At 43.6% G+C, this 24,834-nt stretch overlaps 1 protein-coding gene across 3 annotated transcripts in view; it reads left to right on the top strand.

The window, feature by feature from the left end:
• The window catches only part of abcb8 (ATP-binding cassette, sub-family B (MDR/TAP), member 8), a 66,981-nt gene extending 44,553 nt beyond the window's left edge, over positions 1-22,428 (top strand). For all 3 annotated transcript variants that reach the window (XM_063041085.1, XM_063041091.1, XM_063041100.1), the window contains 8 exons: positions 1,271-1,376; positions 2,319-2,352; positions 3,556-3,692; positions 7,488-7,582; positions 15,459-15,592; positions 16,377-16,524; positions 16,971-17,221; positions 21,852-22,428. In XM_063041085.1, the coding sequence (XP_062897155.1) occupies positions 1,271-1,376; positions 2,319-2,352; positions 3,556-3,692; positions 7,488-7,582; positions 15,459-15,592; positions 16,377-16,524; positions 16,971-17,221; positions 21,852-21,938 (992 nt within the window). In that variant the 3' untranslated portion in view covers positions 21,939-22,428. The remainder of the gene's footprint in view (positions 1-1,270; positions 1,377-2,318; positions 2,353-3,555; positions 3,693-7,487; positions 7,583-15,458; positions 15,593-16,376; positions 16,525-16,970; positions 17,222-21,851) is intronic.
• The last annotated feature ends 2,406 nt before the right edge of the window (positions 22,429-24,834 follow it).

The following is a 24,834-nucleotide window of genomic DNA, read 5'->3' as shown; positions in this document are numbered from 1 at the left end:
GATTTCCAGTCTGATAACCCTCTGCCTCCCTACCTCCCAGTCTGCTTCTGGGGCATTAATTTAATTCAGATTTCTTGTTACCTTCCCTAGAGTCTCCTCCTTTTCAGAATTAGAATCAGGTTTAATATCATTGGCATATGTTGTTTTGTGGCAGTGGTACATTGCAATATATATAAAAAATTAAGTAAGTAGTGCAAAAAGAGCAAAAATATATAGTGAGGTAGTGTTCATTGTCCATTCAGGACTCTGATGGTGGAGGGGAAGGAGGTGTCCTGAAAGGTTATGTGTGTGTCTTCAGCCTCCTAGTACTTCCTCCTTGATGTTAACAACGAGAAGAGGACATTTACTGAGTGATGGGGCTTCATAATTGATGCCACCTTCTTGAGGCATCGCCTTTTAAAGGTGTCATGGATGCTGGAGAGGCTAGCGCCCATGATGGAGCTGGCTGAGTTTACAACTTTCTGCAGCTGCTTCCGATCATGTGCAGTGGCCCCTGCGTACCAGTTGGTGATGCAACCAGTTAGAATACCAGACATCCCACCCTGCAAAAACTCATTTCAGGGAGATAGCACTATCAATTTTCAGGAGACTCCCGGAACTTCCAGGAGAGGTGGGATGTCTGCAATAGAGTAGCTCCTTCGCAGCAGCCAGCTAGTTTAAATAATGTTAGCTATGCTAATGAATGAATAACACCTGTTAAACTCACCTCAACATGTCTTTTACAGTCTTAACCCACCATGGGCAATAGAAAAGTCGCTGTTCCAAACAGTGCAGCGAGCAACACTGTCATTATTTTTGACCCCTATTAGGCAGCGGTACACTTTAGGGTAGTCTGGGGTGACGTACATTTTATATTTTCTATTTTTGGAACACTCTGCCATGGAGCGCTCTCTTTCTCTCTCACCCGCGCGCTCTCTCTCGTAGTCGCTCTTGCGCTTGCTCTCTCTCTCGCTCGCGCGATCTCTCTCTCATGGTCGCTCTCTCCTACTTTCTCCCTTTTGCTCTCGCTTGCTCTCAAAAAAATTGATTTCTGGGACATTGTATATAATTTGTGGGCATCAGGGAGCCACTATTAATATGCAGGAGACTCCTGGAACTTCCGGGAGAGGTGGGATGTCCGGAATGCTCTCCATGGTACACCTATAGAAATTTGCAAGTGTCTTTGTGAAATAGCTTAGAACAATTATCTATGTGAAGGCAGAATATTAATGCCAGTAGTTGTTCTCTGTTTTAAAGTACAATAAAATGTCACCAATGTTGTTTCTTGCAGGTGTGGTTCTGGGGATGATCTGTGTCAGTGGATCATTGATGGCAAAGGAACAGCTACACGCTGGAGACATGATGTCATTTCTGGTGGCAACTCAGACTGTGCAGAGGTCTGTTGGTTGGGACTGTGGTGGGAGGGGAGTGTGGGTGATCTGGAATGCTGCCATTTCTATCCAGAGCAAGTGGATTGAGAGCCACTACCTATAGATGGTGATTTGCACTGACCATTTCCCGTTTATCCTCTGGCACTTGAATTTCAGCACTATCCAAACCTATTTGGGAATGGGTCAGAATTTTCAGATGTAGCATCGGCAGTAAGCTGTTGTCCCTATGCGGCTTGGGTTCAGGTTCTCAGCTTTGACATGAAAGATCTCATCCATTAATGCTTGTTAAGACCAGAATACAGGAGCAGAATTAGGCCATTTGACCCATTGATCTGCTCTGCCATTCAATCATGGCTGATTCACTTTCCCTCTGAACCTCATTCTCCTGTCTTCTTCCTGTAATGTCTGATTCCCTTACTAATCAAAAACCTGTCAGCCTCTACTTTAAATATACTCAATGACATGGCATCCACTGCCATCTGTGGCAATAACTTCCACAGGTCCACCAACTGACTGAAGGAATTCCTCCTCTTCTCTGTTGTAATGTTATGCCAGTTTGAAGTAATATTTACTGGTACTGTTGCTCGTATGCTGAGCAAAAGATTCTGACTCTCCCCTCTACCCATGTATCTCATAATTGAATAAACTTCTGTCAGGTTTCCCCTCAGCCTTCGCCACTCCGGAAAAAACAACCCTAGTGTGTTCAAGCTTTATTGTAGCTCATATCCCCTAGTCCAGGCAGCATCCTGGGGAATCTACTGCCCTATCTCGTCTGCCTTATCTGTGATTCCAGACCCACGTATGTAGTGTACTTGAAACCATCTCTTCAGCTGAGGAACATTCAAGAATGGGAAATAATTGCTGATGTTGGCAGTAATGTCCATGTTCCGTGCAAAATAAAATAGATTTTGCTGGTTCTCAGGTAAATATTTCTTTCTCTTGATATAGGTCCTTGGGACAAATTTCTATCGCTTTTGGACAGGTGAGTCCTTTTACCCCTGACCTTGTCACTTAATATTGGAAACCCAGTCAAATATAAATGACTCTCTGCCACACTTCATACACAACATATTAAATCAACACCAAGACCCTAACACTGCACCCCTACCATATCACTGCTTCTCTGAACCCCAGATGTCTTTAAAATATACCACCGACTGTAACACTAACACTGTTCCTTCCCTCCTTCCAACTGGTCTGCAAGCCCCATTCTGTAATTCTTTCCAATTTTTTTTTATTAGTTTCTACACAGAAGAATACAGAGTATAAGGAAGTATATATAAAAGGTCAAAAAATATTTTTAAAAACTACCAATTACATTATATCTATCCATAATAACAATCTCATTACCCTGTATTCATGTAAGTTAATCAATAGTTATATTGAAATATACTAATTTATTGCAAAAAAAAGAATCTAACCCCTACCAAGACCGAAGCTGTTTATTAAGGGAAAAAAAGGTAAAATACTTTCTCATATAATAAAAAATAATAATAGCCAACATCTGATTTTAAACAATGAATTGAAGGTTTTGAAAATAATTCAGAAAAGGTCCCCACAATGTTTGAAAGTCTTGAGGAGATTCAGAAATTGAACAACGAATCTTCTCTATATCTAAGCATGACATAACGTCATACAACCATTGAGCATGAGTAGGAGGAGAAACATCTTTCCATTTAAACAATAGCGCCCTCCTAGCTATAAGAGAGCTAAAGGCCAAAATATGTAAATCAGATGTCTTCAGGTTGATATCTTGTCCGGCAACAATACCAAATAGGGTCGTCAGAGGATTAAACTTAAAATTGACTTTGAAAAGTAAAGAAAAAGTTTGAAAAACTTCTTTCCAATATTTTTCAAGACTCGGGCAAGTCCAAAACATATGAATTAATGAAGCTTCTCCATTATTACATCTGTCACAGTAGGGAGCTATATCCGAATAAAAACAAGATAGCTTATCCTTAGTTATATAAGCTCTATGTACCTTAAATGGTATGAGGGAATGGCGAGCACATAACAATATAGTAATAACCAGTTAAAAAATTTCATTCCAAGTTTCCTCAGATATTGATGTCCGTAAATCTTGTTCCCAGAGATTCTTAATTTTGTCTAAAGGAACATTCTTCGTCTCCAATAAATGTAATTCTAAAATCCCAACTGTGATCCCACTTCTCCCTGTGTTTGCCAGATCATCCGTGGAATGACTTCTGGAAGCCGAGTGTTTGAGTTCCTGATGTTAGAACCAACGATCCCGATAAAAGGTGGGCACCGGATCCCATCGGATGCTCTGGTTGGGCACGTCCAGTTCCATGACGTTACATTCAGGTGTGTAACAGCTAAAGGTGTCATTGGTTAACTCATTATTGGATATTGCACCCAGGCTTCAAGTGGGGTGTCACTAATTGCTCCTCCTTTTATTGTACAGAAGTTAGATTTAAATCTTCATACAGTGAAATAATATATTGCTATGCTATGTCAACATAGAGAGGAAGCTCACTCCACACTGAACTCTCAAATGTGCAAAGGCAACAACTGCATAGTTAGGCATTCCTTCTACATTTATTTCTGTGTCATTAAATGCTCTATGGTCAAGTCCAGTATGGATTACTTACAGATTATAGCTTCATGGACTCATAATGTTGTGGAGCACAGAAACAGGCCCTTTGGCCCACCACATCCATGCAAACCCATTTATTCTTCTACATTAATCCCATTTGCCCATATTAAGACTGTATCTTTCTATGCCTTGGCTATTTCAGACGCTGAAACTACCTCACTTTTTTTTATATTATTTCTGTTTTTGCATGATTTTTAATCAATTCAGTATGTGTATACAGTAATTGATTTACGTATTTATTATTATTGTTATTTTTTTCTTCTATATTATGTTTTGCATTGAACTGCTGCTGCTAAGTTAACAAATTTCATGACACATGCTGGTGATAATAAACCTGATCCTGACTGTCTAAATACCTCTTAAACATAGCAATTGTATCTGATTCCACCACATCCTCTGCAGTGAGTTCCAGGTATCAACTACTCGCAGCGTGGGGAAAAGAACTTCCTCCCAAATCCTATTTAAAACTGTTTTCCCTAAACTTAAACACTGAGTTGTCTTGTTTTCGTATCCTAGTTGTGGGAAAAGGATTTAGAATGTCTACCCTATGTGTACTTCTCATAATCTGACATACCTCTTTCAGATCATCCTTATCTGCTTCGTTCAAAGGAAAACAAGACCAGCCTATTCAGTCTCTCTTGAGAACTAAAGTCCCCCAGTCCGGGGTAACATCCTGGTAAATCTCCACTTCACTCTCTTCAGTGAAACACATCCATCCTATGGTGTGGTGACCAGAACTTCATACACTGCTCCAATTGCAGTCTAACCGGTGTTTTGTAAAGTGGCAAAATAACATCTCAGCTTTCATATTCTATGTCCCAATCTTTAAAAGCAGGCATGCCAAATGTCTTGTTTACCACCTTGATAGCACTTCTAAAGAACCATGGACTTGGACTTGTCAATGTTCCTTAATGTTCTATTTCCTGTATTTGTCCTATCACTAAATGGCCTCCCTTGATATATCACTTCATCTTCGTAAGGATTAAATTCCATCCACCAACTCTCTGCCATGTTTCCATCTTATCTATATCCTCCTCTAGCCTTAGACAACCTCTTTGCTATCCACAATTTTGTATCCCTGCGAAGTTACTACTCAGACCTCCTACTTTAACATCCAACTCATGAATATACAGAAAACACAAAAATAATGGTCCCAGCATTAGTCCCTGCCTTGTATACTGGCATAGACTTCCAATCAGAAAAATAGCTTTCCAATACCACTCTCTGCAACATACTACTGAGCCAATTTTGGATTTGTTTAGCCAGCTTACACTAGATCCCATGTACATTAAACTTCTGGACTTGTATTTTGTAAAGTTGCAATATAACATTCCAACTTCTAAGTTCTATGTCCCAATCTATGAATGTCTACATACCATGCAGGACCTTTCTCTACACTGTTGTACCAAACATACCCAGAGCAAGCACAGCTTGGGTTAGAGTCAGAAAGGGTATGAGTGATGCTGCAAATAGTGCAGTTGCCACACAATTCCAGCAACCCAGATATTGAATGCTGTCTGTGTGGAGCTTACACGTTCTCCCAGTGACTGTATGGATTTCACCTGGGTGTACTAGGGTTTCCTTCCACATCCTAATGTCTGGATACAAAGCTGTTGGCTCAGCCGTTCCTTTCTTGAGTCTTCCTTTACTTTGGTTTCCCTGCTAGCATACAACTATCAACCATATCCAATCTGTTTACTGCACTTTTGCTCTTAACGCTCTTACCAGCCACAGGAAGGATAGTTCTCCTTGTCTTCACCTTCTACCCCATCAGCTTCGATACTCCACAGATAATTCCCAGCAGGATTCCACCAGGAGCCACATCCACTCTTCTTCCCATCCAACGTTCCAATTGAATTAAAATTCCACCAGCCACTTTCCTTCTAGGTCTTTTCTGTGAACACATGCCCCTTTACCTTCTTCCTACTACCCAGAGACTGAAAAAGTTCTTTCAGGTGAACCACTTCTATTTCCTACAACTACATTCATGATTAAGAAGTCATCTCCCCTGCAGTGTACAGGCCAAATATAGATTCCAACACTGGGAATTGGAATTGGTTTGTTATTGTCACACGTACAATGAAAAACTTTAATTTTGTGCACCATCCAGACAGATCATTCCCTACGTAGGTATGTTGAAGAAGTAAAAAGGAAAACAGAGTGCAGAAGGCTAAATGCGGGAAATTAGGACTAGCTGGCTGGCCAGCTTTATCAGTATGGATTCTTTGGGTCGAGCGGCATGTATCTGTGCTGTATGGTTCCATGACTCTGTGGTGTTTAAAGATAAAAGATTAGTTTTATTTGACACAAGTACATCAAAACATACAGTGAAAGGTTTAATTTCACAGTCTACAACTAACACAGTTTGAGGATGAGCTGGGGGCAGTCCACAAGTGTTGCCATGCTTCCAGCACCAACATAGCTTGCCCACAACTTACTAACCCTAACTGTACATCTTTAGAATGTGGGAGGAAACCAGAGCACCCAGAGGAAACCCACATAGTTATGAGGAGAATGAACAAACTTATTACAAAGAACAGAGGAAATTAAATGCTGCTCACTGGCACTGTAAAGCATTATGCCAGCTGCTATGCTACAGTTACAGTGCAGGCAAACAATCAAATGAGAGTAAGAATGAGAGATCACAAGTTCATATCTTAGTATACGAGAGGACCATTCAAGAATCTGAATGGGGGAAGAACTCTGTTCTGTCTGTGAGGTTCTAATCTTCTGTCACTTTAATTCTCTGCCGCGCTCTTACCCAGACTAATGTTGCCTTTGGGCTCCTTCATTGTTTCAGTAATGCTAGTGTTTTCTCAAGGAAGAGCACTTGTTTTCCATCTGGGTAAAACAAACCCTTGGGCTTAAATTCTCACTCTTTCTCTCTACATAGACGTGGCTTCAACTCCATCTGGTAGTTTTCAAAGTAATTGTTGCCGTGACAACTTTAATTTTCTGCTTGTGCAACATTCCCTCTGTCCTCTCCACCTTTCCATCTCAGCGATATGCTTTTCCACTTCCTGTGTGAGCTCCTTGAACTGAAATATCCACACAGTTCCTCCTCCCGCACCCACCCCCCACTGATGCTACTCCACCTGCCGAGTGTTTCCAGCCATTTTTGTTTCAGATTTCTAAACTCTACAGGTTTTTTCTCCAATATCCTTTTCACCTGGTTAAGGAGGGAGAACTGCTAATGAAGCAGCCAACCAGAGCATTGTCCCATCAGCATCTGTAAAATGAATGTAATCTGTTGCTGACAAATAAGCTTTGATTAATTCACAAGGAAGAATCTGGAATATTTCCTGTTTCTCTTACAAGATGGATAAGGCTTTGGTGTAGCACTGGGGTTTCAGGCCTGATTATGGGCTCAAAATTCTCAAAGCAAATTTCTGATGGTCTGCTGTCAACCACCTGCCACATCAACCACCAATCCTTGAGCCATAAATAACATGGACAAGGCTTCATTGTAAATAAAATCAAACAGTTTCTCTTTCTTCCCATAGATATCCCACTAGACCTGGCCACTTGGTGCTGAACGGGCTCAACCTGACCCTACCTGCGTCTAAGGTGGTGGCCATCGTTGGACAGTCGGGAATAGGTGAGGACAGTTTCATATCGATAGCCAGGAGCCATGGTTCCTTCTTGCCTCACCCTATTCCGTCCAAGCCACTGACCATCCAGCTTTTCCTGCTGGCTTCCATCTTACCTGGTACTGTTAATGATATTCTCTCCTTAGATCCCGCTTTTCCTTATGTTCTCTCATTGCACCCCACCCCCATTTATGCCAACTCCCATCCTATCTACAGCCTCCCTTTCCTGTTTATTCATGGTGGAGCCCTCCTGCTCCCTCCCAGAACTCCTGAATATTTCCAATAGTTCCAACAGTGGGATAGTGTGGTCGCATAGCAGTTCATGTAATACCATTATAGTGCCATTGAGCAGGTTCAATTCCACTGCTGTCTGGAAGGTGTTTGTATGTTCTCCCCGTGACCACATTGATTTCCTCCAGGTGCTTTAGTTTCCTCCCACATTAGTAGATCATTTGATCACGTGAGTGTAATTGGGCAGCACAGTTTGTTGGGCCTGTTACAGTGCTGTATCTCTAAATTAAATGAATGAGAGTTTTCTACCCAAATTTATGCAGTCCTGCACCATGATGATGAGGGTAATCTGTCCAGTATCACTTTTCTTAAGCTGTTCTACACATTCACACGTCAGTGATGGCATCCCTATTCATGTGGACACTGTTCTCATCACTCATCAGTGGCATTGACCATTTCCTCCTTCTGATATATCTGAAAACACTAGGAGAAATTTCAAAATTCAAAGTACATTTATTATCACAGTATGTGTACTATACTATATCTTTTTGCAGGCAACCACAAAACAAAGAAACACAATAGAATTCATGAAAAACTCCACACCACAAAGACAGTCATACATCCTGTGTGTGAAAAAGAAAGAACAAATCATGCAAACAATAATAAAAAACAAACAATCCACAGAAAATGAACTGCAGAGTCCCTAAAAGTAAGTCCACAGCCACGGAGCCAGTTCAGTGCTGCAGCCGGTCCAGGAGCTCGATGGCTGCAGGCCACAGCTGTGGAGCCAGGCTCTGCACTGAGGCAAGTGCCAGTGGCTGCAGAGTATGTACAGCGCTGAGGTGAGTAAAGCCTCCGGAGTAGTGAGCTGAACACTGGTTTGTCCTCTGCCCTCGGCCTCAATGCCTTAATCTTCTTAACCTGGCTTGGAGCTTGAATCAGCCGAACTTTTGGTCATTATCCGCTCTCAGGCCTGGGCCCTGCCACTTCAGTCTAGCCCCACTCTGCTCCAACCATGGCTGCCATGGCTGTACCTGCATTCTTGAGAGTCCAGTTCTCTGAATATTTCAGTATACTACAAAAATGCCAGGTCACACAGACATTTCAAAAGAATACCTCCCAGCAGGAAATTTGTTGTCGGCATCAGTACGTCTCGCAAGACGATGGTGTGACACTTTTCTGATGGTTCTTGGGGTTGTAGACTTGGAGCTGTTTGCACTTTCTAGAGTCTCTTTCACAGTGGCTGCAGGTGAAGGAGGAAGGTGCTCTGGGTGATGCAGCTTTGGCTTTTCTTCTAGTTCTCTTATTGATGAGCATGTTGGTCCTTGCTACCTCAGCACGTTGTGCACCACTTTTGACTGCGGCCCTCCATGCTGTCCGATCTTCAACTGTTTCCTCCTATGTGTTGAGGTCAATGCTATCCAACTTCATGCGGCACTTACCCTGTAGCGGAGGTATGGTCTTCCTCGTGGGCGGTAATCCTTGCTCAGCTTGCCATGCAGTGGGATATTACAGGCTGCAAATTGCAGTGTTCGTAGTCCCGAAAAGGTATATTTAGTAGAATTATTAATAGTTTTGTTTGCTGCCTGAAAAGAGTCACTGTGTGTTACCAGCACCATCTTTTCAGCCCAAATATTGGCGCAACTGAAGCTGTTGTCTTTTATCCCTGTCAGGGCAAACATCAAACAGAACGATACAAGCACTTTTGTACCTTTTAACCGACCCCAAAATCAATCTGATTCTTCCCACCCACATAGCCCTATATTTTTCTTTCATCCATGTGCCTATAGACTCATAGAGAAGTACAGCATAGAAACAGGCCTTTTGGCCCATCTAGTCTATGCTGAAACCATTTAAACAGCCTACTCCGATCGACCTGGATCAGAACGTAGAAACTTAGAAAACCTACAGCACAATACAGGCCCTTCAGTCCACAAAGCTGTGCCGAACGTACTTACTTTAGAAATTACCTAGGGTTACCCATAGCCATCTATTTTTCTAAGCTCCATGTACCTATCCAAGTCCCTAAAAAGGCCCTATTATATCTGCCTCCACCACCATCGCTGGCAGCTTATTCCACACACTCAGCACTCTCTGTGTAAAAAAAAAACACTTACCCCTGACATCGCATCTGTACCTTCTTCCAAGCACCTTAAAACTGTGCCCTCTTGTGTTAGCCATTTCAGCTCTGGGGAAAAAACCTCTGACTATCCACATGATCAATGCCTCTCATCATCTTATACATCTCTGTCAGGTCACCTCTCATCTTCCGTCGTTCCAAGGAGAAAAGGCCATGTTCACTCAACCTATTCTCAAAAGGCATGCTCCCCAATCCAGGCAACATCTTTGTAAATCTCCTCTGCACCCTTTCTACAGTTTCCACATCCTTCCTGGAGTGAGGTGACCCAGAACTGAGCACAGTACTCCAAGTGGGGTCTGACCAGGGTCCTATATAGCTGTAACATTACCTCTCAGCTCTTTAACTCAATCCCATGGTTGATGAAGGCCAATACACTGTATGCTTTCTTAACCACAGAGTCAACCTGCACAGCAGCTTCGAGTGTCCAATGGACTCTGATCCCAAGATCCCTCTGATCCTCCACATTGCCAAGAGTCTTACTATTAATACCATATTCTGCCATCATATTTGACCTACCAAAATGAACCACCTCACACTTAACTGGGTTGAATTCCATCTGCCACTTCTCAGCCCAGTTTTGCATCCTATCAATGTCCCACTGTAACCTCTGACAGCCCTCCACACTATCCTCAACACTCCCAACCTTTGTGTCATCGGCAGATTTACTAACCCATCCCTCCAGTTCCTCATCCAGGTCATTTATAAAAATCACAAAGAGTAAGGGTCCCAGAACAGATCCCTGAGGCACACCACTGGTCACCAACTTCCATGCAGAATATGACCCGTCTGCAACCACTCTTTGCCTTCTGTGGGCAAGCCAGTTCTAGATCCACAAAGCAATGTCCCCTTGGATCCCATGCCTCCTTACTTTCTCAATAAGCCTTGCAATAGGGTACCTTATCAAATGCCTTGCTGAAATCCATATACACTACATCTACTGCTCTTCCTTCATCAATGTGTTTAATCACATCCTTAAAAAATTCAATCAGGCTCGTAAGGAACCACCTGCCCTTGACAAAGCCATGCTGACTATTCCTAATCATATTATACCTCTCCAAATGTTCATCAAACCTGCCTCTCAGGTTCTTCTCCATCAACTTACCAACCACTGAAGTAAGACTCACTGGTCTATAAATTTCCTGGGCTATCTCTACTCCCTTTCTTGAACAGAAGGAACAACATCCGCAACCCTCCAATCCTCCGGAACCTCACCCGTCCCCATTGATGATGCAAAGATCATCTCCAGAGGCTCAGCAATCTCCTCCCTCGCCTCCCACAGTAGCCTGGGGTACATCTCATCTGGTCCCGCGACTTATCCAACTTGATGCTTTCCAAAGGCTCCGGCACATCCTCTTTCTTAATATCTACATGCTCAAGCTTTTCAGTCCACTGTAAGTCATTCCTACAATCGCCAAGGTCCTTTTCCATAGTGAATATTGAAGCAAAGTATTCATTAAGTACCTCTGCTACCGCCTCCGGTTCCATACACACTTTTCCACTGTCACACTTGATTGGTCCTATTCTCTCACGTCCTTATCCTCTTGCTCTTCATATACTTGTAGAATGCCTTGGGGTTTTCCTTAATTCTGCTCGCCAAGGCCTTCTCATGGAACATTCTAGCTCCCCTAACTTCATTCTTAAGCTCCTTTCTGTTAGCCTTATAATTTTCTAGATCTCTATCATTACCTAGTTTTTCGAACCTTTCGTAAAGTTCTTTTCTTCTTGACTAGATTTTCAACAGCCTTTGTACACCATCCTTTATCCTGTATCCTAACATCCTTTCCATGTCTCATTGGAGCGTACCTGCTCAGAACCCCATGTAAATATACCCTGAACATTTGCCACATTTCTTCCATACGTTTCCCTGAGAATATCTGTTTCCAATTTATGCTTCCAAGTTCCTGCCTGATAGCTTCATATTTCCCCTTACTCCAATTAAATGTTTTCCTAACTTGTCTGTTCCTATCCCTCTCCAATGCTATGGTAAAGGAGATAGAATTGTGATCACTATCTCCAAAATGCTCTCCCAGAGAGACCTCTGATGCCTGACCGGGTTCATTTCCCAATAACAGATCAAGTACAGCCTCTCCTCTTGTAGGCTTATCTACATATTGTGTCAAGAAACCTTCCTGAACACACCTAACAAACTCCACCCCATCTGAACCCCTTGCTCTAGGGAGATGCCAATCAATATTGCAGAAATTAAAATCTCTCACCATGACAACCATGTTATTATTGTACCGTTCCAGAATCTGTCTCCCTATCTGCTCCTCGATGTCCCTGTTACTATTGGGAGGTCTATAAGAAAACACCCAGTAGATTTACTGACCCCTTCCTGTTTCTAACTTCCACCCACAGAGACTCAGTTGACAATCCCTCCATGACTTCATCCTTTTCTGCAGCCATGACACTATCTCTGATCAGCAGTGCTATGCCCCCACCTCTTTTGCCTCCCCTCCTTGTTCTTTCTGAAACGTCTAAAGCCTGGCACTTTCAGTAGCCATTCCTGCCCCTGAGCCGTCCAAGTCTCTGTAATGGCCACAACATCATAACTCCAAGTACTGATCCACGCTCTAAGCTCATCTACTTTGTTCATAATACTCCTTGCATTAAAATAGACACATCTCAAACCATCAGTCTGAGTGCATCCCTTCTCTGTCACCTGCCTATCCTCCCTCTCACACAGCCTACAAGCTTTCTCTATTTGTGAGCCAACCGCCTTTCCTCCGTCTCTTCAGTTTGGTTCCCACCCCCCAGCAATTCTAGTTTAAACTCTCCCCAACAGCCTTAGCAAACCTCCCCAAATACTTTACATTTGGAGAGACTGAGACTATGTAATGAGGACAGAGGGGACATCTTTGAAAGGATATGGGGCCCTGTATTGGCTTTCTTACAGGGTGAGGACTGAGGTTTTTTGGTGCGGTGCACCTCCGCTGTGTGTGTTTACTTTTGCCTTTATATTTTTCTCTCTTTTTCTGCTCAATATTTAATTTGATTTTGCTATGGTTGTGATCTTTGCGGATGTGCTGTGTTTTTTTTGTTCGTTTGTTTGTTAGTAATAAATTAAAAAATTTTTAAAAATTGAAAAAAAAGAATGCTGAAGACTTGATCCGAGATGTCCGGTGGGAACATACCATCTAGGAATCTTGTTTTTACCCACAGAACCTCCTGTCCCGTAACTAATGAATCCCTTATGTCCTCGCGTGCCTCTTCTCCCCACTCCCCTTATGAGTCACAGAGCCAGACTCAGTGCTAGAGAGGTGACTGCGGTGAGTTTTCTCTGCTTGGTCACCCCCCCCTCCCCCCCACAAACAGTATCCAAAGTGATATACCTGTTGTTGAGGGTGTTGGCCACAGGGGTACTCTGCACTGGCTCTTTAACACCCGCCCCTTCCTGACCGTCAGCCAGTTTCCTGTGTCCTGCACCTTATGTGTAACTACCACTCTATATGTCCTGTCTATCTGCCCTTCAGCCTCCTGAATGATCCGGAGTTCATCCAGTTCCAGCTCCAGCTCCAGCTCCAACTCCTTAATGTGGATGGTTAGAAGCTGCAGTGGGATGCACTTCTCACATTTGTTGTCATCAGGGGCATTGGTCTCCCCGCCTTCCCAAATTCCACAAGTGGAGTATTCCAGTCTCCTGCTTGTCCATCTAAGAGTCTTTTAAATGTCTATAATGTACCTGCCTCTGCTACCACCAAGCAGTGCGTTCTGTGCACTTACCATTCTCTGTCTTTAAAAAAACTACCTCTGGTATTGCCCTCTACACTTACCTCCTATCACCTTAAAATTATGCTCCCTTGTCTCAGCCATTTCTGTCCTGGGAAAATGGTCTCAGGCTGTCCAGTTGATCTATGCCTCTGATCAACTTGTACACTCTATTAAAAGTCACCTGTCATCCTCCTTTGTTTCAAAGAGAAAAGCCCTAACTCACTCAGACTATCCTCATAAGACATGCTCTCTAATCCAGGCAGTGTCCTAGTATATCTCCTTTGCACCTTCTAAAGCGTCCACATATTTCCTATAGTGAGAGAACCAAACTGAACACAATATTCCTAGTGTGATCTAACCATTGTTTTATAGAACTGCAACACTACGTCATAGCTCTTCAACTCAGTCCCCCAACTAATGAAGGCCAATACACTATACACTTTCTTGACCACCCGATTAAATTGTGTGACCACTTTGAGGAATCTATGGACATGGACTCCAAGATCCCTCTGTTCCTTCACACTGCCATTAATCTTGTACTCAGCCTTCATGTTCGACCTTCCAAAGTGAACCACTTGATTTTTCCAGATTGAACTCCATCTGCCACTTCACAGCCCAACTCTCCATCCTATCAATGTCCCACCGTAACCTACGACAAACATCAGCTCTATAACCACCCTGAAAACCTTATTTTTTAAGAAAAGTATGCTTCAATGAAGATTTTTAAAAAAAAGATCGCAGGTAATGAATCTTGAACAACACACAGCAGGTCAGACAGTTTCCACAGAGGAAAATGGATGGTTGACATTTTGTGTTGAGATTCTTTGTTCAGATGATATATGTGGGACAGTGCTAGCAGTGTTTGTGTCCAGCGGTATTATACCTCAGGCAGCACAGGAAGATACAGAAAGAAGAAAGTGCCAAACAGGATAAGACTTGGCATCCATTTAACCTGTTATGGTGACCCTGTATTGGGACCAAGGCGGTCCCTGACCACCAAGGCCCAATGAATTTCCCAGGAATTATAGAGTCACTGAGCAATACAGCAAAGATACGGGCCCTTTGGCCCAATCATTCCATGGTGGTCTCAGTGCCCACCCAGCTAGTCCAAAGATTTCCTGCCTTTAGCCCATATCCCTCTAAGCCAGTGGTCCCCAAATTTTTATATGCAATGGACCTATACCGTTAAGCAAAGGGTCCATGGTTCCTGGGCTGGGAACCTCTGCTCTAAGCTCTGCCCCTCCATGTACCTGTTCAAGTGCTTCTTAAATGATATTATTGTACCTGCCTCAATCACTTCCTCTGACAGTTCATTCCATATACTCACTATCCAACTGAATGAAAAACTTGCTCCTCAGGTCACTTTCAAATCTTTGCCCTTTGACTTCAAGCCTATGCCCCAATGTTCTGGACTTCCCTACACTAGAACTATTACCACACCCCTTATCTGTGCCTTTCATAATTTTAAACACTTTTATAAGGTTGCCCCTCATTCTCCTAAATTCCAAGGATTAAAGTCCTAGCAGGCCTCTCCCTATAACTCAGAACCTCTGATCCTAGTATTTAAATATATTTTAAAAAATTGGAAAAGTTTTTCCCTGATCACCCAATGCAGTCCAAATATGTTCACACTAACCAAGCTCCTAATAACTCAGCAGATTTATTTTTTGTGATCAGATCTCTGTTTTAGCGAGGAATGATTGCAGCTCTCATTAGAACATAAGGATAGAGTGTTCTTCATGGGAGAAAGTTGGGAGTACTGCTGTTAATTTTTTTTAAAAATGTGATTAATATGATTAAAGGGAAGTCAACAGTAACATCTCTGCTGGAGCGATTCTATGAACCATCCAGTGGAGTGATCACCTTGGATGGACATGACCTCAGGACCCTGGATCCACACTGGCTGCGTAGTCACGTTATTGGATACATTAGCCAGGTAAGTACTCTTCATACTGTCCACTTCTCTCCCCTTCCCTTCCCTTCCTCCTGCCTTCTTCTCTCCCCTTCCCTTGTGCCTGCCCACTTCGCTCCTCTTCCCTCAATCCATCTCCCTTTGCCCTTCCTTTCTTTTGCTGCCCTGTTTCTCTGTTTCTCCAGTCCTGTCTCCCTCTTCTCTGGGCTCCCATGTGTCCAGGAAAGAGCTGATATTAACTCTCATCTTATACCTATGCCCTCTTATTTTATATTCATTCCAACATAGGAAAAATAGATTCTTACTATCTACCCTTATCAGGTCAACCTTCAGCCTCCTCTGCTCCGGGGAAAATGAACCCATCCCATTCACAGTGAATTACCCCAATCCAGGCAACATCCCAGTTGATCTCCTCTGCATTCTCTCCAGCACAATCTTTTCTTTCCTTTAGTATAGCTACCAGAACTGCATGTAGTCTAACCAGAGTTTTATAGAGTTCTGATAATATTTAAGTTAGCCATGCCTGTTCTGGACCCTGATGGTTGTTGGGTAATATCATAGGGTAAATGTTGTTAAAGCATCACAAATCTTTCCAGTCTTGCCGTTTACCCATACAGGAATATGAACTCTCAGTATCTCACTACCTCTCAGACTGGAGTTACTATTAATGTTCCCCCCTCTCAGCTGAGGCTGATGTAGGGAGTTGCTTTGGGATGGATCTGATGTTTCAGTTCCAACACCCAGGGTGAGCTGGTTTGGCTGTTGTTAAAAATCCTCTGAATTGAAATTCCTCCTGTGTGCGTTGCAGGAGCCTGTACTGTTCAGTAGCAGCATCATGGAGAACATCCGATTTGGTAACCCAAATGCCACAGACGAGGAAGTGTACATCGCAGCTCAGCAAGCAAATGCAGATGGATTTATCCGAAGTTTCCCTGATGGATACATGACTGTTGTGGGTGCGTGTGACAGCGCATTCCTACTAACAGAACACATGCATGCAGATTACTTCAGCAAAGATCACCTGGGAACACACCTCAGACGGTCAGCCACACACAGGAACATACCTTGGACATTTGCACACGCGCGCGCACACACACGCACTCACACTCTTCAGGCAGTCAGCCACACACAGGAACACACCTTGGACAGTTGGACACATATGTAGAATACATCTCAGGTAGTTGGCTACACAAGAACTGACCTTGGACAATTGGACACATACAGAATGTGTCTCAGATAATCAGGCATACAGAAACACGCTTTGGACAGTAAGATACACATTGGAGAACACCTTGAACAGTCAGACAAAAGAAACATCTTTGAGGAATGAGGAAGGGCAGAGTCTTCACCGCGTTAATAGATTGATCAGCATGCTTGTTAACAGCCTTTGTTTATTGGTCAGGTGAGCGGGGAGTGACTCTCTCTGGGGGTCAGAAGCAGAGGATTGCTATTGCTCGAGCCCTGATTAAAAATCCCAGCATCCTGATCCTTGATGAAGCCACAAGTGCGCTTGATGCAGAATCGGAGCGAGTAGTGCAGGAGGCACTAGACAACATCCAGAAAGGCCGGACAGTACTAGTCATTGCGCATAGGCTGAGTACAATCAAAGGGGCCGATGTAATCTGTGTGTTGGCAAATGGACATGTGAGGGAGGTAAGTGTAGTTCACTTCTCCTGGGTTGTTCCTGCTACTCCTGTCAGCCTCAAGGCTACAACTAGCAGTGGGATGACAGCATTGCATCATGCTAAAAAAACGATTCAGATTCAGATTTATTTATCACGTGTTCGTCAAAATGTATTGTTTATGTTAACAACCAACACATCTAAGGATCTACTGGGGACAACCAGTAAGTGTCGCCAAGCATTCCAGCACCAACATAGCATGCCCACAATTTTCAGAACAACAAAAAAAAACAGCAAAACAAGTCCCCTTCACACCCTCTCACTCACCCATCCACTCAGTCACACACACAGACAGATAGGCCCCCAATTCCAAGTTAGGCCACCTATGAGTCTCTAGCTCTTGGCCCCAGGCTCTCAGAATTGTAGATATTGGGCCTCCTCTCTTCCCCCCCGCCCCCCCATCCTTGGTTTGGACTTGCAGAGATAGCAGGCCTCTGACCTCCAGGCAGGGTGAACTAGTGGCTTTGATCTACCAGCCTCTGCTTCCAGACTCGCCAACTTTGGTCTTCAACCTTTTGGTTTCTACCTCCAGACATTGAGTCAGGTCGTCAGGTCTTCAGCTTTCAGTTTTGTCCTCCAAACTTCGCCGACCTCTGGGTTTGAACTTTGGGCCTAGACTTATGCACTCGTACAGACCTCTGACCCTGGTGACCTGGGAGGGTTACTGGCTCTCGTGGCTCCTGCACGTATACCCAGGGACTCTCAATTAAATACGATGGCTGTCATCAGTGGAACTCGTCACTCAGGTCACATCTTCCCATGTTTAACCAGAGGCTGATAGGATGTGGACAGTGTCGTGCTAAGAATGAAAGAAACAGAAACATAGTGGAACACTTATGGTCTTTAAAGCCTGTTCCACCATTCAGTAATATTAGAACTGACTCTCTACATCAGCTCCCTGGCACCTCTGTCCTAGGAGGTTAAAACATACGGTATTGTATTTCAAGAAATGAGAAGTAATCTGATTTACAAGTTTTCCATTACACCTGTGCATACATGTACTTGTGCATATGGCAATAAACTTGATTTTGAGCAACACACAGAAAATGCTGGAGGAACTATTTCCCTTTCTTAGTTCCTCCATCTCCATTCTCAGAATGAGGTTTTTCACTGAGAAGTTCCTTGAGCATTTTATGTTGGTTGCTTAAGATTTCTAGCTTCTGTAGGATCTCTTGTGTTTCCATGAAACTCTACCTTTACTTTGAATACTTACAACTATCTAAGGCACTAATAATTAGAAATATTTTGTAGGGAGAGTTAGCTGAACATTGGAATTACTTGATGACCGAAAGCCCTCCTGAGGAAATGTTAAAACCTGGAGTACAGCCGACAGTTTCAACCCCCGTTTCATTGAGGCAGTTGAGGGAAGGTTCACCAGGATTATACTGGGTAGGAAGGGATTGTTCACCAAGAAAAGCTTAGACAGGTTATCCATGTGCATGACTGTACTCTTGGGGCAATGATGGAGAGGATGAATGTTCAGAACAGTGAATGAAGTGCTGTGAGGTGGGCTGTTTTGTCCAGATTATGGCAGGCTTCTTGAGTCTTGTTCAAAATTCAAAGTAAATTTATTCTCAAAGTACATATATGTCACCATATACAATCGTGAGGTTCCTTTTCTTGCAGTTATACACAGTAAATCGAAAAAATACAACAGAATCAATGAAAGACAGCACCCAACAGGACGGGCAAACAACCAATGTGCAAAAGACAACAAACTGTGCAATACAAGAGAAAAAAACATAATATTAATAATAAATAAGCAAAATGATTTCAAGAATGTGAGATTGAGAGTCCTTGAATGTGTGTCCATAGGCAAGTTGTGGGAACAGTAGTGATGGGACAACTGAAGTTGAGTGAAGTTATTCCCCTTTAGTTCAGGAGTTTGATGATTGAGGGGTAATACCTGTTCCTGAACCTGGTGGTGTGAGTCTTGAGGCTCCTGTACCTTTTTCCTGATGGCAGCTGTGAGAAGAGAGCATGAGCTGTTTGGTGGGGGTCCTTAATGATAGATGCTGCTTTCCTGCGACAGCGCTCCATGAGGGTAGATGTGCCGACTGGTGGGGAGGACTTTAGCTGTGATGGCGTAGGTTGTATCCACTACTTTTTGTAGGATTTTCCATTCAAGGGCATTGGTGTTTCCATACAAGGCCTTAATATAAACAATGAATGTACTCTCCACCACACTGTTGGTCAAAGTTACACTCAGGTTCACTGGCAGCTGGATTCCCCAAAGGGCCTGTCCTGGTGTTGTAGCCCTGACTGGGTGGCTGGGTGTGAGGGAGAAAAGGGGTTTGTTTGCTGTTGTTTTGTTTTGTTGTTGTTGCTTGTGTTATTCTGCTGAACGTTGTGGGCATGCTATTTTGGCACCAGGATTTGTGGCAACACCTGTACGCTGTCCCCAGTACATCCTTAGGTTGTGTTGGTTGTTAATACAAATGTTTACTGTATTTTCACCGTATTTTTCAATCCACCTGTGATAAATAAATGAATCCGAATCTGTAAATAGAGAGTGGTTCAACACACTTCTGACCTATAGACAGTGAAAGGCCTTGGTTACCAGAGTTGAGTCACTTGCAGCCGAACATTCAGTCTTTGACCTGACATGTATTTATGTGGCTGAACTAGCTGAGTTTCTGAGCTCTGGAACATTGATGGTTGTGTAATTGGTGATGGAAATGCCATTCTATGTCAAGGGTCAGTGGTCACCTTCTCTCTTGTCTGAGGTGGTCCTTGCCCAGCACTTTTGTGGCACAGATATTACTGATAAGCAGTCCGAACCCGAATGCCATCTGGGGTTTGCTACATACAGGCCTGGGGTACTCACTTGCTAAAGAGTTGTGAGCAGAACTTAACATACTGTCCTTACCAGCCAGCACCCTCATCACAGCCACTATCAGAACTTGGAGTTTTCTGTCTGTTATCCTTCACACTAAAGTGACAATGTAGTCATAGTCATAGTCATAGTCATACTTTATTGATCCCAAGGGAAATTGGTTTTCGTTATAGTTGCACCTTAACTTGCATATTACTATTTAATTATTTATGTCAGGAAATAAGTCCAGGACCAGCCTATTGGCTCAGGGTGTCTGCCCCTCTAAGGGAGGAGTTGTAAAGTTTGATGGCCACAGGCAGGAATGACTTCCTATGACGCTCTGTGTTGCATCTCGGTGGAATGAGTCTCTGGCTGAATGTACTCCTGTGCCCAACCAGTCCATTAAGTAGTGGATGGGAGACATTGTCCAAGATGGCATGCAACTTAGACAACATCCTCTTTTCAGACACCACCGTGAGAGAGTTCAGTTCCATCCCCACAACATCACTGGCCTTACGAATGAGCTTGTTGATTCTGTTGGTGTCTGCTACCCTCAGCCTGCTGCCCCAGCACACAACAGCAAACATGATGGCACTGGCCACCACAGACTCGTAGAACATCCTCAGCATCGTCCGGCGGATGTTAAAGGACCTCAGTCTCCTCAAGAAATAGAGACGGCTCTGACCCTTCTTGTAGACAGCCTCAGTGTTCTTTGACCCGTCCAGTTTATTGTCAATTCGTATCCCTAGGTATTTGTAATCCTCCACCATGTCTGCACTGACCCCCTGGATGGAAGCAGGGGTCACCGGTGCCTTAGCCCTCCTCAGGTCTACCACCAGCTCCTCAGTCTTTTTCACATTAAGCTGCAGTTAATTCTGTTCACACCATGTGACAAAGTTTCCTACCGTAGCCCTGTACTCAGCCTCATCTCCCTTGCTGATGCATCCAACTATGGCAGAGTCATCAGAAAACTTCTGAAGATGACAAGACTCTGTGCAGTAGTTGAAGTCCAAGGTGTAACTGGTGAAGAGAAAGGGAGACAAGACAGTCCCCTGTGGAGCCCCAGTGCTGCTGATCATTCTGTCGGACACACAGTGTTGCAAGCACACGTACTGTGGTCTGCCAGTCAGGTAATCAAGAATCCATGACACCAGGAAAGCATCCACCTGCATCGCTGCCAGCTTCTCCCCCAGCAGAGCAGGGCGGATGGTGTTGAACACACTGGAGAAGTCAAAAAACATGACCCTCACAGTGCTCGCTGGCTTGTCCAGGTGGGCGTAGACATGGTTCAGCAGGTAGATTCACAGAGATAAGTACTGGGAAACATTTGAGCCAGGGTAGATGGAAGCAGACCATTTCTGGAAATCTAGAAATAACAGACTTTTAAAAATTAGCTTTATTTGTCACATTGATGCATACAGTGAAATGCTTTGTTTGTGTCAATGACCAGCACAATCCGAGGATGTGCTGGGAGCAGCCTGCAAGTGTCGCCATACTTTTGTCACCGACATAGCATGCCCACAACTCACTAACCTGTACGTCTTTGAATGTGGGAGGAAACCAGAGCAGCTGGAAGAAACCCATGCAGTCACGAGGAGAATGTACAGACTCCTTATAGACAGAGTAAAACACTGTCATAGTATTATGTTAACCTCTATGCTTCCTTGCCAGCCCAGTTAATTCAATGTGTTGTGGTCAGGACTCTGCTGGGAACCAGTGGATGATGCAGAAATGTCAAATACAAGTATGTACATGAATTTTACTTGATTCCCTCTTGTTGCCACAGGTGGGGACACATGCAGAACTGCTGCAGAAAGGAGGGCTTTATGCAGAACTGGTCCGCAGACAAACCAATGACGAACCTGTTATGTGAGGAGCAGAGAGCTCAAGGAATGGATTCCTGGCAGTCGTTCACACTGAACTGTCCATTCAAACTTAATGGGGAAGGAAGCTCTAGGTCCAATCACATTGCCTCACTCACTGGTATTTCTGACAATATGGACACTGAGATTCCAATAGGGAGCAAGGAGGGAATCCCTCACTGTCCTCCACAGATGTAAAAATCCTTCACACCACAGTCCATCCCAGGCTTTGCCTGTACCTGGAGTACAGGTGGGGATATGTCACTATAACTCAGGTATAGTACTGATCAGTACAGGTCTGTCAGTGTCTAATACTGGCATACTACACTGTTGGAAGCAGATGTATCACTGATTGTGTAAGTCTTGGGGATAAATGGCCCTCTATGCTGTTAGAAACTTTTAACATCATGTATCTGTATACTGTTGATTATAAGGCTTATTTTATGTTTCACTTTATTTCTAAATTATACTTTCCCCAGTTGAGCTGTGTTTGCATTTATACACCTACATGGGTGTGCACATCCACTCCCAAGTTGGGATTTGATTGCATTTACACACCTGCATTGGGCGAGCACATCCAAATAGGTGCACTCTCACATTCTCCCTTAGTTATACACAAGACTTGTGGAGAAGCATTTGCGATGGCAGTATTGAGCTGCAGAGAATTACCTTACTAAACAATGATTTGTTCAGTCAAACTGAAAAATATCATGATCTATGAGAGATTTTGCAATGCATTGAAAAGAACAGTCGCTCTCTGTAGTGGCTGTTGTTGGAGAATCCTTGGAGTATTGTGTTCATTTGGGTTGCCTCATTATAGAGAGGATGTGACGCTTCAGACGGTGCAGAGGAGACTTGCCAGGATGCTGCCTGAATTAGAGAGCATGTCTTATGAGGAAAGGTAGAGCAAGCTCAGGCTTTTCTGTTTGGAGTGAAGGAGGGTGAGAGGTGACTTGATAATAGTGTATAAGATCACAAGAAGCATGGATAGAGTGGGCAGCCAGTGCCTTTTTCCCAGGGCAGAAATGGCTAATATGTGAGGGCATAATTTTAAGGTGATTGGAAGAAAGTATAGGAGGATGTCAGAGGTAGTTTTTTTTTAACAGAGAGTGGTGGTGTGTGGAATGCACTCCCAGGGGTGATGGTAGAAATAGATGCATTGGGGATATTTAAGAGACCCTTGGATAGGCATATGGATGAAAGAAAATTAGAGGGCTATGTGGGAAGGAAGGGTTAGGTTGTTCTTAGAGTAAGGTTAAAAGATCAGCATAACATTGTAGATTGAAGGCCCTGTAATGTGCTATGTTCTATGTAATCTTTGACCAGTTACCCGAGCACACCTAATGAATGTGAGGCAGAGGGAACAAATATTGCAGGAGAAGTATTAGATACCATTCAAGTTTCAGATGTTGTTGAACTTTTCAAATGTTCAAATCTCATCCAAATTCTGCTGCTCACCTCACCTCTGACAGTTGCCTCTTTAATCACATGAAGCAACGATCATTGAGGTCCAGAGCCAAGTGGTCACAGCTGAACTCACTCACCGATGCTTTAGTAATTTTCAGTCAATAATGTTGTTGTGTTCAAGAGACTGCAGAGGAGATTCACCAGGATGTTGTCTGATTGGAGGACTTTAGTTATGGGGAAAGATTATGAGAAGATAAGAGGTGAGTCTGCAGTTGGAGGTCTGTAAGCATCTGAAGTTTGAGGCACAGGGTATTTAGTCCTGGGGTCAGTAGAGGTTGAAGACCAAAGTTGGTGAGTCCAGAAGTCGAGGCCCACTGGTCGAAGCCCCTGAGTTGACAGGTTTGGAGATCAGAGGCCCAGTGTCTGCGACTGTGAATCTGGGCCCAATATCTGTGAGTCTGAGAGTCCAGGGCTGAGGATGCTCGAGTTGGTGTGTCCTGGAATTGGAGGCCTGTCTGTGTATGTGAGTCGGTGGATGGGAGTAAATGGGTTTGTTATGCTGTTGTTATGTTGCTGTTGTCGTTATAGCTTGTGTTATTTTACTGAACATTGTGGGCATGCTATTTTGGCACTGGAATGTTTGGTGACACTTGTGGGCTGCCCCAGCACATCTTTGTGTTGTGTTGGTTATTGGCACAAACAACACATTTCACTGTATGTTTTGATGTACATGTGATGAATAAATGAAAGCCGTCTGGCCCATTGAGCCTTATCCACCATTTAATATAATGGCTGTGGCAGGGGATTAAAGTGAGAAGAAGGAGTTTTATTGAGGATTTGATGGGAAAGTATTTTTACACAGAGTAGTTGATATCTGAAATTTGCTGCCAGATGAGCTTGTGGAATCAGATACAAATTCCCAGCATTTAGGCAGAAAATTAAATAGGCGATGCAGAGAAGGAGATGCAAGATACTGCAATGATGGAAACTGAAGTAACACACAAGATGCTGGAGGAACTCAGTGGGTCAGGCAGCATCTCTGAAGGGAAATGGACAATCAATGTGTCAGGTTGAGACCCCCTCATCTGGGCCGAGGTATAGAAAGATACAGTCTTAACGCAAACAAATGGGATTACTGTAGATGGGCAAGAAAGTTTCAGTTTGAACATTGTGGACTGAAGGGCCTATTTCCTTGCTGTGTAGGTACAGGACTCTATGATGTTCCTTCCATCGGTGAGGATTTATTTTCGAGATGGACTCAGATTCAGATTAATCACATGTACATTGAAACATACAGTGAAATGTGTCATTTATGTTGACAACCAACACCTCCAAGGATGTGCCACCACACAATCTGGCACCAACATCGCATGTCCACGATCTTCAGCAGAACAACACAAGCAGCAGCAGCAAGCCAAAACATCAGCAAAACAAGCCCTTATCCCATCCAATCACACACACACACAGACCTCCAAACCCAAGACAGGCCACCTCTGGACT

The sequence above is a fragment of the Mobula hypostoma genome, chromosome 1 (assembly GCF_963921235.1).
Source record: "Mobula hypostoma chromosome 1, sMobHyp1.1, whole genome shotgun sequence".
In the NCBI taxonomy this organism is placed as follows: Eukaryota; Metazoa; Chordata; class Chondrichthyes; order Myliobatiformes; family Myliobatidae; genus Mobula; species Mobula hypostoma.
Note: the sequence above shows the minus strand (reverse complement) of the source record. Positions and strands in the feature narration are given on the sequence as shown.